We start from the raw sequence: 16635 nt of genomic DNA, 5'->3' as shown, positions 1-16635 counted from the left end.
TAGTTGATGCATGACAATTAACCACTTGCTCTAAAAGCTTGAATTGATAAAGCATGGTGAATTAATTCCTTTATCTTATAGCCTAGGCCCCACATCCCATGGGTTAGGACCTCGACCGAACCTCCGTCGTGGGCCCCACTTCACATGGGTACTGCCTTACATGAGCCACCCGCCCCGAGTGTGCCCCTGCATCCCACAGGCCACCCCACTTGAGCCCAGTGTGAAAATGCCCCTGCACTAATCACCCCCGGTGAAGAGTCTCAAACATGAGACCTCCAGCTCTGATACCACTTTGATGCAGGACAATTAACCACTTGCTCTAAAAGCTCGAACTGATAGAGCATGGCGAATTAATCCCTTTATCTTATAACCCATGCCCCATATCCCATTGGTTATGATTTCGGCCTAACCCCCCTCGTGAGCCCCACTTCACATGGGTACTGCCTCACGTGAGCCACCTGCCTCACATAGACCGCCCACCTCGAGTGTGCCCCTGCATCCCACAGGCCACCCCACTCGATCCCGGTGTGAAAATGCCCCTGCATTAATAGTGCATGCACAAATTTTTAATCGAAGTTTAGTTCGCACCTAATGTTTTAGTGAATAATGCAAAATCCAGTGGTTGTTCATTCTTTGTACTAGAAAAGAGTTTCTTTCTTTCTTCGGTTTGATTATGTTAGTCCTTATTCAAAGCTGGGCCTGATTAGGATGCTCCAGCTTGAGGGGAAGTATTGAAATGTTGATAGTTGAATAAGGCCCATTAGGCCCAAGTCCATGTAATAAAGTCCATAGGCCCATTCACGTTTTTTGCATTACTTTCGATAGGGTTTGCTGATTTTTTCTAATAGGGCAGAACATTGGGTATTATTTACATTTCCCTTCCTAATCCTCGGTGGTTCCCTTCTTTTCCTTCGTTTTTTTTTTTTTTTCTTCTTTCTTTTCTTTCTTCTTCCTCTTAATTCCATGAGTTTTATTCTTCTAATCTTTCTCAACAAGTGACGTTTTCCTTCATTCCTTTCCTAATCTTCGGCAGTTCCTTCCTTCCCTAATCTTCTTTTCTTTCTCCTTCCCTTCTTTCCTTCCCTACACAACAATAGTTTCTTATTAACCCTTTTCTCTCCACCCTTCATTCTTCAACAAGTGGTGGTTCCTTTCCTTCCCCACACAACTTATTAACCCTTTTCCTTTCACCCTTAATTCTTTTTTTCATTTATTTTTTTTAAAAAAATTATTATTATTATTATTATTTTTAATTTGAGAGTCATGAGGGGTGGCTTGTAGCTAGATTTTTTAGGGTTTTGCATTATGTGTTGATGGAATTGAAGCCTCTTTGATAAAGGGTTGAAGCCGTTGCTGCTTTTTCTATTTTCCAATTGAACATGTTGCTGGAAATTCTTATTTTATTATTATTATTTTAAAAGATTTTTTTGAAGGGTTTGTTGTTTTTCGTTGAATGGTTGGTGCTATTGCTGGACTTCCATGTTGGAGGTACTTGACTAATTCTCTTGTTGTGTGATGTGTGCCTACCTCTTCTCCACTACCTCTTCGACGACTTAACAACTTCTTCGTTTCAGGCTCTTCTTGTCAAGATGTGTGATTTGATCAGTATTTATACCGGGTAGTTGGAGCAGATTTGTTTATGTATAGGATAATTAGTTTAGGCTTGTTTGGACTTGGGGATTGTCCAAACCTTGCCTCAAACTTGTGATTGCACTAGGCTTGTTTACTCTGAGCAGTTGGCTCAGACTTGTTATTTATATTAGATATTTGGTCCATTCTTATTCGTTCGGAATAGTTGTTCTAACTTATGATTGTGTTGGGTAGTTGGCCCAGCCCTGGTTGAGCTAGTTGATCTAGACCTGTTGTTTATATTGGATAGTTGGTCCATTCTTATTTGTTTTGGACATGTTATACACAAAAGGGTTAGGTAACGGTCGTTACGTGACAGTAACAACCATAATCGTTACGCGTTTCAGGGTCGAAACAACCGTTACAAAAAAATGCCCATAATGGATTGTAATGGCCTCGAAACAGTTTATTTATTTATTTTTTTCAAAAAGTAAAAAAAGGCCGTAATGGCCCGTATCGTAATGGTAATGGCAGTGGCCGTTACGGTTACGGAACACCTTGGTTCCAGATAGTTGTTCGAAATTATGATTGTGTTAAGTAGTTAACCCAGTCTTGGTTAATCTTGATGGTGATCCAGACTCGTTTGTGTTGGATGGTTGTTCCAATCGCTCAAATCACTGAAGTTGCGGAAGTGCTTGTTCGTCTGAAGGTATTGGTGGTCTCATTGCCTCCACTTCTCATCCGCATGTTCGTCTCTTGTCACAACCAGGCTACTTATTTCCATAATTGTGCTGTTTTTTGATTTAATGCTTTTACAATTATTTATTTATTTATTTTTTTTGGGGGTTTAGAAAAGAATTTCTTTCTTTCTTTGGTTTGATTATACCAGCCCTTGTTCCAAGCTGGGCCTCATTAGGATGCTCCAGCTTGAGGGGTAGTGGGGTTAGAAAAGAATTTCTTTCTTTCTTAGGTTTGATTATATTAGCCGTTGTTCCAAGCCGGGCCTCATAAGGATGCTCCAGCTTGAGGGGGAGTGTTGAACGGTTGATAGTTGAATAAGGTCCGCTGGGCCCAAGTCCAAGTCCATGTAATAAGGCCCATAGGTCCTATTCACGTTTTTGCTATTATAAATAAGAGTAGAGGGCTGGTACTCTGTTAATAGATCCTAAGCATCTCATGTTCTTGGTCTCTCTCTGTCTCGCTCTCTCTCTCTCCCTCCCTCTCTCCCCTTGTTTCTCTCTTCCTTCTTTCTTCTCCTTCTTCTCATTGTAGTTTCTCATAGGTCCACAAGATTAGCACAATGTAGCCGTTTAACACTATGAAACACTCATTACTTTGTTCATAAACAATCCTGTAAGTCTGGTACTCTTTTCTTATTTCACTAACACCATTAAGTTGTTTTACAATTAAAGCCATTTTATAGTTGGCATGAATTGATTTATTTTTTATTTGCTATTGTTGTTGCTTTGTATTTTTCTTTTATTTGTCACTGACATTTTTTACTTGATTGCTTCATTGGAGTCATGTATGTATAATTTTCCTCTTTTCTGTTTTATTATTTGATGAACTGGAAACTTACTATTTGTTTTCTCATTTAAACATATTGGCATCCTAGCAAATACCTCCTCTTTTTGCAGATAAGAAATTATCTTATTAGGTTATAAAGAGCTGATTATTTTTCACCTGTTTTAATTGAACATCAGTGCTTCAGTGAACTTGATGATGAGAATCTCTCGAAGAACATGGGGAAGAATTCAGAGCTAGTTGTTCATTTAGAGGAAACTGAAAGGGACAAATCTAAAAAAATTCCAAGTGAAGAGACAATTAAGAAGGCTATTAAAAAGAGAGCTTCTTATTTCAGAGATAATTCTGAGTATGTTTCATCTTTAGATGCCTTTGAAATATTGTTTCATGTATCAACCTTATGTATCATTTACTATAACCACTCACCTCCTTTTTCAATAGGATATTATACTCCTCTAGAATCATGATAGAGAAAAGAATCAGAAATGGCCTTTTGTCATACATCTTTTATTGCTGCTTTTCGTTTTTCTTTTTAAAGCCCTTTTTTGGCAATTTCATAATTTTCAGTATGTAACTATTCTGTAACATTCCAAAATTTCAGGACAATTACTTTGTCAGGAGCTCGTCGACTTTTAGAGGAAGATCTCAAGCTTGAGAAAAATGTTCTTGATGCCTATAAAAGTTTCATAAGCAAGCAGCTTGATGAGGTAAGTGCATATTTTCCAACACTTATGTGCTCAATTCTTAATCAAGTGAACAAAATCTAGCTTTCTTGGCACTCATTTTGCCATTCATCAGGTTCTGCAATCTCCTGAGGTTGTTGAATCCATGAATGGATTTAAGAAAAAAGGTCCAAAGAAAGCCTCCGATAGCAACGTTAGACGTGGAAGTAGCAAGGGCTCTGGAAAAGTCAGTAGAAGAGATGGCAGTTCAGATTCCTCAGATGTAAGTTCCAGTGGTGAGGAGGGTGTTGAGGAACAACTGGTCAAACAAAAAAAGCAAGCTGTGAAAAAGGTAGCAGCAAGGAATATTGAAAGACAGAAAAAGCGCAAAAGATCTACAAAAGAAAGAAAGCCATCTCGCAATGAGAAGAACAATCCAGTGAAGTCAGCAGCAGAGAAAGGCAGCGATACTGACGAAGGTGGAAATTCCTCTGAAGATGGTAAATCTCAATCATCTGCTGAAGAGCCTGTCAAGGTCATACCATTCCTTTTTGTGTTTATTTTCTCTCAGTAGCCTCATTGTGAACCTGGACCAAATGGAAGTTCATCATGTAAATCATCTTGTTTAATTGCAGAAGAAAAGAGAAACTTCCACTCAGGTTTATGGAAAACGTGTAGAACACCTAAAGTCAATAATCAAAGCTTGCAGGTTGAGGTACTCGATCCTCCTGCAACCTCCTATTTATGATACTGACAGTACTTAATTTTAATGGTGATGGGATTTTAGCTGATTTGTTCCCTATGTACTGAAGTATCCCCCCACCAGTTTACAAGAGGGCCAAGCAGGCTCCTGAGAATAAACGTGAGGCACATTTGATAAAGGAGTTGGAGGAGATTCTTAGGAAGGAGGGGTTGTCTTCAAATCCTTCTGAAAAAGGTGAACATCGAACAATGAACATCAATTACCATGGTTTAATATTTTAATGATTGAGAACATCCTTTGTTCTGTATTATATTGATAGTTATTTGTGTAGTCATAAACTCACTAAATATTGGTTTGCGCATACCCAATTTGATTATTTTGATTCACAAAAATAGGTGATGTGTGAAAGCGTTGTAGTTGATGTAACCACTTGGAAGTGTCTGTGTTTAGACTTCTAACAAAAGTTTTTCCGGATTATCTTTGGTGTGGAAATATCTTCAATGGGATGGTTTTATTACCCTATTTTCGCGGCATTTGTTGTCTTGATGCTTTAGTTAAAAGTGCTATAAAATTCATCTCATCAGTTGAAAGGACACATTTCCTAACCCTAGACCTGGGCAAGGGATACCCCTGTATCATTCAGCTATTTGTCCTTGTCATTGGATGGGGTTGGCCTCACCCTGCATATTCTCTTAATCTATTTTGGATAGTGGCAACCTTTTGACCTCCTCCCTACGCTAATTGTTGCGCCCATGGTTACTTCCATTTCTTTCCTTTCAAATAAATGCAGTCTAAACTCCCAAAGGCAAGAGTTGCGAAATGGGTGTGTCACGAAACTCTTAAGTTTCGTTGTTTTTATTCTACAAAGGGCCGTGAAGGATAGAACACGAGTTGTTTGGGGACTCATCAGTTGGATGCTTCCTGCAGACTTACTGTTAGGGATTGTAGAGGTCTTGTGGACGGGGCTGGTAGCAAGCTTCAGTAAATTAGCACCAGGATTTGTTTCTTTCAATAGTTGGCTTAGAGTACTGTATCCTTATTGGAGAGTAGTTGATTGAGAGGAGGTTACCTTTGGATACATGCCCCTGGTTCCCCTGATGATTTTATCAGAGGAAATACAAACTTTTAGTTTTGTATAATGAAAGAGAAAAAGGTAAATTTTTTTTTTTGTCATGTCTTTGGCAACTATTGTATTGTTGGGAGATGTTCTAATTCTTGTAGGTGCTTGTAGAATTATTTTTCTTCTTCTTTCCAGTTGATCTTAATTGATGACCACTGCTTGGATGGTCTCCTATAAATGATGGAAGTGCCCCAAAAGAGAAAAAAAAGAAGAAGAAAGGTTTCATCTACACAAATTAGGAATTTTCCCCCCTTTCGCCTTCACAGTTTCCTTTTCTCTTGTATACTTGTCTAGAGAGGCATGTTAACCGATTCAATTTCTGTTTTCCCTCGTTTGGTACAATGTGATGTATTTAGATTGTTGATCTTTTTGCATATTGGGTTTTCTAATTCTATAATATCGAAGATATTTTCTTATTTATCTGTCCTTGATGGAGTGGAATGACGAAGCATAATTCATGTAGTTGACCCCAATTAGTTGGGAGAAGGCTGAAATGACGATGATGATATTCTCATTCATCTCCATATATCTTGTTGTCTGGAATTTTGTCTTTTAGGCGTGCAATGGCTAATTCTTGTCAACCAAATAATCTAAAAAATTTGAAGTTCCAGAGGAATTATACAACATTGTTTCCACAGTTCAACAACATTATCTTAATCTTGTGTTGTTTTCTCTGGTTTCAAGTAGGAGCAGCTAGAAAATCCCCACAGCGGTATATTTTCAGTAGCAAAGCTGGCAGATGGAAAATATCTTGTTCCTTGAATTATTATTATTACTATTTCGTGACCTGTATTAAGTAGTAATAGAGATTTCACCACTCATTCCTTCGGCCTCAAACAAAGAATATAGAAAAAGAACCAGACATCTCCCAATGTTTTCCTCTTCTTTTTTTCTCTGTTTTATTAGAGGTGGTTGGAATTTTTTTTTTTGGAAAGGTGGCAGTGATTTTATTAAGAAAAGCACCAAGATAGCACAAACTATTTGCAAGCTAAAAAGGAAAAGAACAATCTTTTAGCCTTTCAATGCTCGAAGCCCATTCAACAACATTACCCACTCCACACAATTGCTCGTATTTCTGAAACACCTCTCATTCCTTTCTTCCCATATCGCCCATAGGACTGCCAATATGCTCAGCCTCCATAGTACCCTATTCTGCTTCCTAATTCGCATGCCATGCTAAGCCAGAAGAAGACTACTGACTGACCTTTGACATAGCCCAGGAAATGTTAAAGCTCCTTAGAAATCCACTCCATACTCGATGCGCAAGCGGACATTGAACAAAAAGATGGTTGACTGGTTCAACATTTGCAATACACATAAGGCAAATATTGGAAATCATCATAGCTTGTTTATGAAGATTATTCATGTTCAAAGAGCCTTTCCTTACCAACCAGCCACCCGAAATCCGTGAGCTTTACCACGTTTTCTCAGACACGCCACCCCTCCTGTGATCCAGTAGTGCATTTTAGAAGGATCAGACAGAAAAGAGTCCTGATTTCTCCTTATGCCATCCTATCTTGTACCCCATTCACCTGGTAGTACAAATAGATGTGATCAAGCAGCCATGCGAACTCCTTACTCTTCTTCACTCATGAAATTGTGCCTTGGGGGAGATCACACGAATGTATCTCGACAAATGGAGAAGCATCGCATAATCAGAATATTACAACCCATAGATAGTCGGGCCATTCCTGGAAATGTAGATTGCAATGATGCTTCATTGACCCAAGCATCCTCCTAAGTGCAAATTTTTTCCCCATTCCCAAGGGCAAAACCAATCTCTTAAAAAAAAATCAATTTCACTGAGGCAATCCCTTTCCAAATCACCGAGGCTCTATATACCTTCAGGACACCCATACTTCTTACTGATAGTTTCTCTCCACAGTGCACCCCCCCTCCATTGTGAACCTCCATAGCACGTACCCAGCAAAGCACTGTTCGTCAAACCTAAATCTCTAATGCTTATTCCTCCCTCTTCATCGGGCTTGCATATCTGCCCTCAACTCAACGAATGGAACATTATCTTCTCTTCCGAACCCTGCCATAAAAATTCCCACCTCAGTTTGTTCGAAAAGAGACATGAAATATAATGACAAATTTGACAAAGCTGGTTTTATGAGAGTCATTTTGCCTCTAAAAGAAAGGTATCAATTCTTCCACCTAGCTAACTTTTCTATAGCATCATCCTATAGATATTTAGCCAACTTCCCAATACAAAGAAGCAACCCAAGGGTTGCTTTGTGGTGGAAGGGAAAGAGCCCATCTTGCACCCACCAATACAAAGAGGCAACCCGAGGGTTGCTTTGTGGTGGAAGGGAAAGAGCATGTCTTGCACCCAAAGATGCTGGCTAGATGCTTGATCTCCTCTCTAGACAAGCAAACCCCTAACATCACATTGTTACAAATATTTACCTATAACCCCGTCACAACTTCGAAACATCTAATCATCATCCTTAACTTTTGACCATGGATTCCTCATCAAGACAAACGTTGCGGGTCACTAGCAAACTGAAGGTCCGATATCAGTAAGTTCGCCCTATCAACAAAAAAGCCATGAAGCAACCCAACCTATTGCCTACTCTCCAACATTCTTCCCAACGCTTCAGTTACCACCACATAGAGAAATGGAGAAAGCAGATCACCTTGGTTAATGTCTCTTGAACTCTTAAAGAATCCTATTGGGGAGCCATTAACTAGAATTGAAAACAAGGATGAAGTATTGCATTCCTTTACCCACCATCTCCATTTTTTCCCACATCCAATACGGCCTAGTATGTATTCCAGCAAGCCCCAATCCATGTGTTCATATGCTTTCTCACTGGCCAGCTTACCAAAACACCTTTCATATCGTCCTTAGGACTAGATTCAATACACATGAGTTATAAGAGCTCCACCCAATATTTGATGACCTTCAGCAAAAGCTCATTATAACTTAGAAAACCCCAGTACCTGGATGCCAACACTTTAGTCAGAATCTTATATGGGCTATCAATGAGGTTAATTGGCCTATAGTCTCTCAAACTCTCCCTACCAGTTACCTTCCGGATTATAGCTATAAATGATGCGCCAAACTCCTTTGACATCCACCCCTGCTCAAAGAATTCTTTCATGAAGATCGCCACATGCCCTTTCAATACTTCTAACCCTTGGAAAAAAGCCAGGGGGAAGCTGTCCGGACCGGGAGCTTTATCCCTCTGCAAAGCATCCGCAGCCTTTTTGGCGGCTTCTAAGAACAACTTCTCAAGCAGCTCTGCTTCTTCACCAGAATGGCTGCTAAAGGGGCAAATTCTCTAGTTTTGGCATTATTCAACCTTCTTCAGACAACTTTTTGTAAAATTGGACTACTGCACTACACTATGTTTTTCTTCGATCCTCTCACCTCCTCGATCATAATGCTGAAAATCTTCTTGCATCTAGCCTGGCCACTTGCTAATTTGTGGTTGAAGCTTGTGTTTTTATCACTTTCCTTGAGCCACGTGGCGCATGAGTGTTGCCTCCTCTTGATCTCTTCCTCCCTTAGGCATCTTGAATAATCCTGCTGTAGCTTCTGGGGAGTAGATTTTTCTTCTTCCTACAGCTCTCTCTTCTGCCATGATATCGAGATCCTGAATCTTGCTAGGATATTTTCATTTTCCATTTCTCATCCCAAACACTTCCCTCCTTCAAGCCAAGATTCTACCTTTCAGACACTTCAATTTCTGATTTAATATGAAGCTCACAAATTCCTCTACCTCAAGGGACCCCCACCAGTCTTTAATCAAGTCTAAAAAACCTTCCACCCTCAGCCACATTACTTAGAACCTGAAAGGTTTTGGGCCCCAATTTTCTTTTTCCACCTCTAGGAGAAATTGGGCAATGATAGGAAACAGGCTTCGGTAGCCCACGCTAGCTAACCAACAGAAATTTATGGTCGTTGGAATGTTTGCTTCCGCAGAATTTTTAAAAAGAGCCACTGTTAAGCATGGTGTCTTGCAGTTGCATATGAATATAATCTGGGATTCTGGTTATCCCTGACTGAAGAAAAATATCTAGAAGGAAAAAGGGCGACCTGGTTTTTATGGATCTGGTCTTTCATGTGAGTCCCAAAGCTATTCACTGAAAGTGAAGCTCTGTAGGTATGATTTGTTGCTATTGGAAAGCAGTGGATGTGGGGAATCTGGGTGAGTCCTAGCTGAAGGGGAAATTGGGAAAATGGGGGCCTGACCATCTCAACCATTCAAGGTTTTGTAATTTGCGTACACTTAGGGGGTGTTTGTTTTTCAATTACATATGTAAATAAGGGTAAATAGCTAATAATGACTTTCAAAGGGTGTTTGTTTGAGATAAAAATAACTGCGTAATTATGCCTTGAAAATGGCGTCAAATGCGTGAAATCAAAGGGGGATTAGGTACTGTTAAAATCTGTGGGTCCCACAGTGATGTGTGCATGTGTGATCCACGCTGCCCATCTGTTTTATCATATTTTGGGGCATGAGCCCAAAAATGAGGCAGATTGGAAACTCAAGTGGACCATACCAAAGGAATGAGGAAACAGGGGGTTTAATGATGTTCACCTTTCAAAATTGAAACCTTCCTAGGGTCCACTGGGACGTGTATCTAACCATCCAACTTGTTCATAAGAACACGCTGACATATATAACGGGTCTACACACATATCAGCTTGATCCCAAACTTCTGTGGCTCCCAAGAAGTTTTCAATGTTAGGTGTTCAATTCCCACCATTTCCTATGGTGTGGTTCACTTGAGCTTCAGATTTGCCTCATTTTTGGCCCCATTCCCTAAAATGAGCTGGCGGAATGGTGGACGGCATGGATAAGAAAACATACATCACAGTGGGCCCCACAAATGTTACATGTGGAAATTGTACCAATGTAATCTATGAAGTCGGAAGCTTTGCAAACAAGCTCCTTGTCAATGTCAGTGTTGTGACTGCTGCTGTAAAGACATGGGTAAATAATCATTATTCATTTACCATGAATTATATTGGTAAATGAAAATCAACACCCCCTTAGAACTCTGGCATTGGGATAATACGCTTTACATAGGCATGCTGTCCCACTGCCCTTCTTTTATTGTCTTTCTTTTTCCTCTTTTTTTTTTTTGGGGCTGGAAAGAATTTGCCTTTCTTTTTCCTAACCTACCTTTCCTTGTTTTCAAATTTTTGTAATTAAAAAACATTTTTAATTATGTTGCCTTTTTAAAAAAAAAGAAAAAAAGATAGGGTGTCCCGACCTCTTTTGAAGTGAGACTAATCCCTGCGGATACACGCAATCACCCACAACCACGTGTATCGGGTAAAGCCAAGGAGGGGAATCGAACACACACTACCAATCCCATATCATTGAACCACTCGACTCCTTGCTTCAATCCTGTCAACCTTCCTCCCCTGCCCCCCTGTGTTTGGGAACATAGAATTGGTTTCTTCTATTGTAGCTTGTGGTTTTATTCATCAAATTCTGCATTTTTTGCTGGATAGGTTTCTTGCATCCAGTGGCACCTGATAAGTGACTAATAATTCTGGATTATGGAAGTCCATTTGCATGATTTTTGCTATGTCCATGGTAGATACTGCTTGATGGAGACCATATCTGGGAATCTTCAATTGTTAAATGTATATGTTATGAGCAACGTATTTTTTTGGCTTGATATTCCAGTGTTGATTACCAATAATAGTATCATGCTACTAGTCCAGGCAAGCAAATTGGGTTTTCAGAACAGATATTAACTGTTCTTACTTTTAAAATTTTCAGTTGAAAACTTGTTCATCAAACTTCAATGCCATCTGCTTCCAATTTCTTCCATTCTTTTTTGTCCATTTTGTCATATTTTGATGTGGGTTTGGATTCATGATGAAAGTTATGGCATAAGTTTGGCGCTGGCTGCCAACCTAACGCAACCCTCCTTTATGGGCTTGGTACCGGCAATGAGAGCACACAATTCTCACATGCATGATGTAATAGACTATTACATAGGTTGATTACAATCACGTGCTATCTAATAGTCTAGTACATGGGTTGATTACATCAACGAGTGCAACAGAGACCAAGAACTGTGCTGGTTAGGAGTGAGTGGGTATAATTTGAAGGCTATAAAAGGGTAAAGAGAAGGCCCAAGGAATGTGGATGTAGGTGGTAAGAAAATACTTGACCCATGGTCTAACTGAAGGTGTGGCCCTTGATAGATTGGAATGGGGGAGCAAGATTCATTTAACTGACCCCAATTAAATGGGATAGGCTTAGATGATGATCATGATGATGATTTGATGTGGGCCTGGCTCTCAGCATTAAGCATTAGTAAATGAAGCTAGCTTAGATTTATTTATTTTTTCACTATAATGTGAAATAAGTCCATGCCTTGTGCTTTCCATCTTCAGAAATCAAAGAGGTCAAGAAGCAGAAGGAAAGAGCAAAGCAGGGCATTGACATGAGTAACATTGTATCAAGTTCTCGCCGAAGGTCCACATCCAATTTCATTATTCCTCCCCCAAAGCCCAGGTTAGCAGTTGAAAAAAATGATGGTGGTGATGGTGGTGGTCGTGATGATGAGGAAGTTACTGACGATGAAGAGAGTGAAAGCGAAGGCACGAGTGAAGGTGACTTTATCGGGTTTGTAAGGTTGCTTTATTATTCTTTTTCATGAGTTAATGTGAAATAAGTCCATGCCTTGTGTTTTCCATCTTCAGAAATCAAACATGTCAAGAAGCAGAAGAAAAGAGCAAAGCTGGGCATTGACATGAGTAACATAGTCTCAAGTTCTCGCCGAAGGTCCACATCCAATTTCATTATTCCTCCCCCAAAGCCCAGGTTAGCAGTTGAAATAAATGATGGTGGTGGTGGTGGTGATGAGGAAGATACTGACGATGAAGAGAGTGAAAGTGAAGGCGCGAGTGAAGGTAACTTTATCGGGTTTGTAAGCTTGCTTTATTATTCGTTTTCATGAGTTAATGTGAAATAAGTCCATGCCTTGTGTTTTCTATCTTTAGAAATCAAACATGTCAAGAAGCAGAAGAAAAGAGCAAAGCTGGGCATTGACATGAGTAACATTGTCTCAAGTTCTCGCCGAAGGTCCACATCCAATTTCATCATTCCTCCCCCACAGCCCAGGTTGGCAGTTGAAAAAAATGATGGTGGTGCTGCTGGTGGTGGTGACGAGGAAGATACTGATGATGAAGGGAGTGAAAGTGAAGGCGCGAGTGAAGGTAACTTTATCGGGATTTGTAAGGCTGCTTTATTATTCGTGTCATGAGTTAATGTGAAATAAATACATGCCATGTGTTTTCCATCTTCAGAAATCAAAGATGTCAAGAAGCAGAAGAAAAGAGCAAAGCTGGGCATTGACATGAGTAACATTGTCTCAAGTTCTCGCCGAAGGTCCACATCCAACTTCATTATTCCTCCCCCAAAGCCCAGGTTGGTTGTTGAAAAAAATGGTGGTGTTGGTGGTAGTGGTGGTGATGATGATGACGAGGAAGATACTGATGATGAAGAGAGTGAAAGCGAAGGCGCGTGTGAAGGTAACTTTATTGGGTTTGTAAGGTTGCTTTATTATTTGTTTTCATGAGTTATGAAATATTTGTTGTTCCTTTTCTTTATTTTTTCCCCTTCTTAAGCTTCCTTTTGTGTTTACTATGTCGAATGAATCTGCTTCCTCAAGTATTCCATGGGTACTTGGGAGTCTCAACTCCAAAGAATTCTCAACAAATTGGACTCTGATAATATTTTGTAATCACCTGCATCTATAATGATTGTGGTGATGTCTTCACATGGAAAAGTATTCAATTGCAATATAGTGATGTGACACGTAGATGTTGGTAATTGCCATCCTTGAGCTCTAGAAAGACCACAATATGATAGAAATGGCCATCCTTAGTAAAATTTATTTGCAGATCAAAAAAATAAAAATAAAAATAAAAATGTCCCATCTTCTGTTTGCTATGTTGATGGCATACTACCATTCACATTTTTTAAAAAATTGTTATACGGGTATTCAAGTTTACACCACCCCCTGTTAGTATGAACTGGTTCGTTCACAATTTTAAATCAATATCATAGGATTTTGACATCTGTAAATGCATTAGAGGCATTTTACGCACTCAAGGGTATTTTGGTCACTTGCAGAAAGAAGGATACTCTATATTTGTCGTCTATAATGAATATCTCTGCCTGCATGAATTCATCTTTAAATATTACCATATGGTTTCAGAGCATCCCACACGTTATTGGATTTGATTTGATCTGAACATGGAGCTTATACTTTGTTGGTTTTGCCCTTGGTCATATTGATACCTATTGACGTAAGATCTGTTAACGATTTTGTCCTCATCTTGAAGGCCAACTCATAAACGATCTTTGCAACTTCCCTCATGCATGCTGACCCAAACTCATCAAAACACTCATTATGTCAGCTTTTGTCTTGGGCCAGCGAGTCCTACATCGATCAAATGAGGATATGTAGCCTCGCTTTCTCAAAATCATTGAGTGTGAAGTTACTGTTGCTTTGGCAGTGGTGCTTCTCAAGATGTGTGCTTTAGCTATGGATCTGATATTTGGGTCTTTTATTATTCATACATTCCGTACTCCTCTACCTTTAAAAATCATACTGGCATGTCAATTACATAATAATGAGATGCCGTTTTGTAAAAACTCCTATTGCTAACTATTAGATTTATTTAAAATACATAACAACATATTAAATGACTAGTGGTTTAAAATTTTTTCCAGGACTTATGTTGCATGCAGGAGCTTCTTCGACTTCTGCCCAACAAAGCAACACAAGGGAGTTAGTTGAATTCAATCAAGTTGGGCAGCTGGTTGGAGAAAACGCAGCTTCATTCTCCACATTTTTAGGGCAACTGACCAGGGAACACTGTCCAATTAGGTACGCTGATTGGCGCAGTATACCTGGTGCAGTTAAGGATAAATTATGGTCTATGATTAGGGTGAGCATGGAAATCTTTGAAGCTTACTTTCTAATTTTTACGAAGTAATTCATGTTGACTGATAATTTATAAAAAATAGTAAACTTGATCGATTGTCCATAATGAAATAGGGTGTATACGAGGTCGATGAGAAGCACAAAGAGAAGGTCCTTCAAAAAATGAACCTCTCCCTGAGGAAGTGGAAGTGCCAATTGAGAAAGCATTTTGATAAGTTTGATCAAGTTGCCGAGAGAAAAAGAAATTGTCCCAAAGGTGTGACACAAGAAGAGTGGGACAGTTTTGTTGATGTAGAGTCCACGGAACAGTCAATCAGTCGTCGTGAAAAGGGTAAGGCTTCCAGAAAAGAGATGAAAGGCCCTCACACGACTGGTAGAAGAGGAGCTGCTAGGACGGCAGAGAAAATGGTAATTTGTAACCTGCTTTATTTTCTTACAACTCAATTGAAGAACATAGAATCGCGTCAGCTGATTTTCTTATACAATTACAGCGAAAGGAAAATCCAGATACTATCATCACCAGAACAGACTTGTATATGGCCACCCATACTAGATCCGATGGGTCTTACCCGACACAAAAGCTGAGCGTCACAATGGTGAGAACAATTATTCATTTTTTATCAGTTTTTTCATTTAAGTATAATGAAGGATTTATTAAAACAATTATTCCTTCCATAGGAAAGAATAAAATCGATAATTGCCAATGACCCTGCTAGTAAACAGAGGGATTTAGACCACGACCCAGTTGCACAGGTTTTTCATTCATCCTCCTCACTTTATATACAGTTTTTCGTTTGTTTTTTCTGAGTAATATACATGCATTGCTAATTCCCAAAAAATATTGTATAGGTTTGTGGTCGTGATAGCAAGGGACTTGTTAGGGGCCTAGGTGGGGGTGTTTCTAAGACCACCATTATGGCTTCGACTCCCTTCATGGAAGAAGCTCAAACAGAGAGGAGTGCACGTATGTCCCTTGCATCCAAAACGGAAGCAACAATGACTGAAATGCTAAAGAGATTGGACGAGGAAAAGGCATTTCGTATGAGCTTGGAGCAACAGTTGGCTGACATTAGGCAGCAGATTGCTTGTCAAGGTCAACACGTGCACTGCTGCCCCGAGAGAACCGCATCTCAGGTACTTCATTTGCCATGATAAAGTGGCATAATTATTTTTTCTTTAAAGATAAAAATAGCTTCATTAGTTACTTCACTAAGACAATTTTATTTGTAGGCCTACCATCAATCCGGTGATGCCTCGAGTCTTCAAGACGACTCAACCCCATCTCCACGGACGGTACAGATTTGCCGTTTCCTAGTGGGTGACTGATGAGAGATAATACGGGCATCTAAAGCAGACTGTGTCATGGTCGTAATAGATGGTATTAAGATTCTAACTACGGAGTCGTTTGGTGATGACAAGACCTTTGAAGATGTGATGCTGGGTGAAATTCTTGTTTGGTCCAGAGTGCTGATGGAAACTTGATTATTATTCAGTGGCTTTGTTTAAATCTTTTTACTTCTAGACTAGGCTCTGGTCTTTTGTATGATTCATTATTAGGTTTAAGGATCCTTAGATTATTAAGTTGTTTTGTTTTTTAATTGCAGGTGGTGCTTCTTTGTTTCATTTAATTTTTAGCATCCTTTCCATTGATTGTGGATTGTTTGTGTATTTCTTAATCAAGTATTTGCATGCCAATAATTTAGACAGGTTTTCAGTGTGATTTGTTTTGAGTTTTCTATGCTTATGCATAGAATGTTTTGATTTGAATATTAAAATAACTACGTAGTGGCTTGATCTAAATTCCTATAGTGGGTACTTAGTCAGCCGTTGGGAAAGTATTATACTCTATCAGTGCAGCCACAATATATATATATTTTTTTCATTCTTGTAGTATGGATTCTCATTATATGTTGTTTTCTAAAGATTTCCAATGAAAAAGATATTTATCGGGTCCTTTCGGAAGGTAACATAAGCTTTTTTGTTTTTATTTGCGTTCAATTAGCCAAGTCACTGAAGGACCCAAATTTCGTAGGCATTGAAGTATTAGTAGAATGCTGTCGCTACTCATTGTAGACAACAATTTAGAAATTATCTAAAATCAGTGTATACTCTCCCATATCTAC

The 16635-nt window shown here is 39.3% G+C and overlaps 1 protein-coding gene across 5 annotated transcripts in view; it reads left to right on the top strand.

The window, feature by feature from the left end:
• Positions 1–16135, top strand: part of LOC131258224 (uncharacterized) — a 118032-nt gene extending 101897 nt beyond the window's left edge. For 2 of the 5 annotated variants that reach the window (XM_058259377.1, XM_058259378.1), the window contains 15 exons: positions 3273–3442; positions 3695–3800; positions 3892–4290; positions 4391–4470; positions 4568–4692; positions 11952–12170; positions 12261–12470; positions 12561–12776; positions 12867–13091; positions 14299–14516; positions 14627–14920; positions 15004–15108; positions 15191–15265; positions 15362–15646; positions 15743–16135. In XM_058259377.1, coding sequence (XP_058115360.1) covers positions 3273–3442; positions 3695–3800; positions 3892–4290; positions 4391–4470; positions 4568–4692; positions 11952–12170; positions 12261–12470; positions 12561–12776; positions 12867–13091; positions 14299–14516; positions 14627–14920; positions 15004–15108; positions 15191–15265; positions 15362–15646; positions 15743–15838 — 2823 coding nt within the window. In that variant the 3' untranslated portion in view covers positions 15839–16135. Of the gene's footprint in view, positions 1–2206; positions 2279–3272; positions 3443–3694; positions 3801–3891; positions 4291–4390; positions 4471–4567; positions 4693–11951; positions 12171–12260; positions 12471–12560; positions 12777–12866; positions 13092–14298; positions 14517–14626; positions 14921–15003; positions 15109–15190; positions 15266–15361; positions 15647–15742 lie in introns of all 5 variants that reach the window. The other 3 variants (XM_058259376.1, XM_058259375.1, XM_058259374.1) reach the window with 3 other exon arrangements.
• Positions 16136–16635: the final 500 nt, after the last annotated feature.

Source organism: Magnolia sinica, chromosome 10 (assembly GCF_029962835.1).
Source record: "Magnolia sinica isolate HGM2019 chromosome 10, MsV1, whole genome shotgun sequence".
In the NCBI taxonomy this organism is placed as follows: domain Eukaryota; kingdom Viridiplantae; phylum Streptophyta; class Magnoliopsida; order Magnoliales; family Magnoliaceae; genus Magnolia; species Magnolia sinica.
Note: the sequence above shows the minus strand (reverse complement) of the source record. Positions and strands in the feature narration are given on the sequence as shown.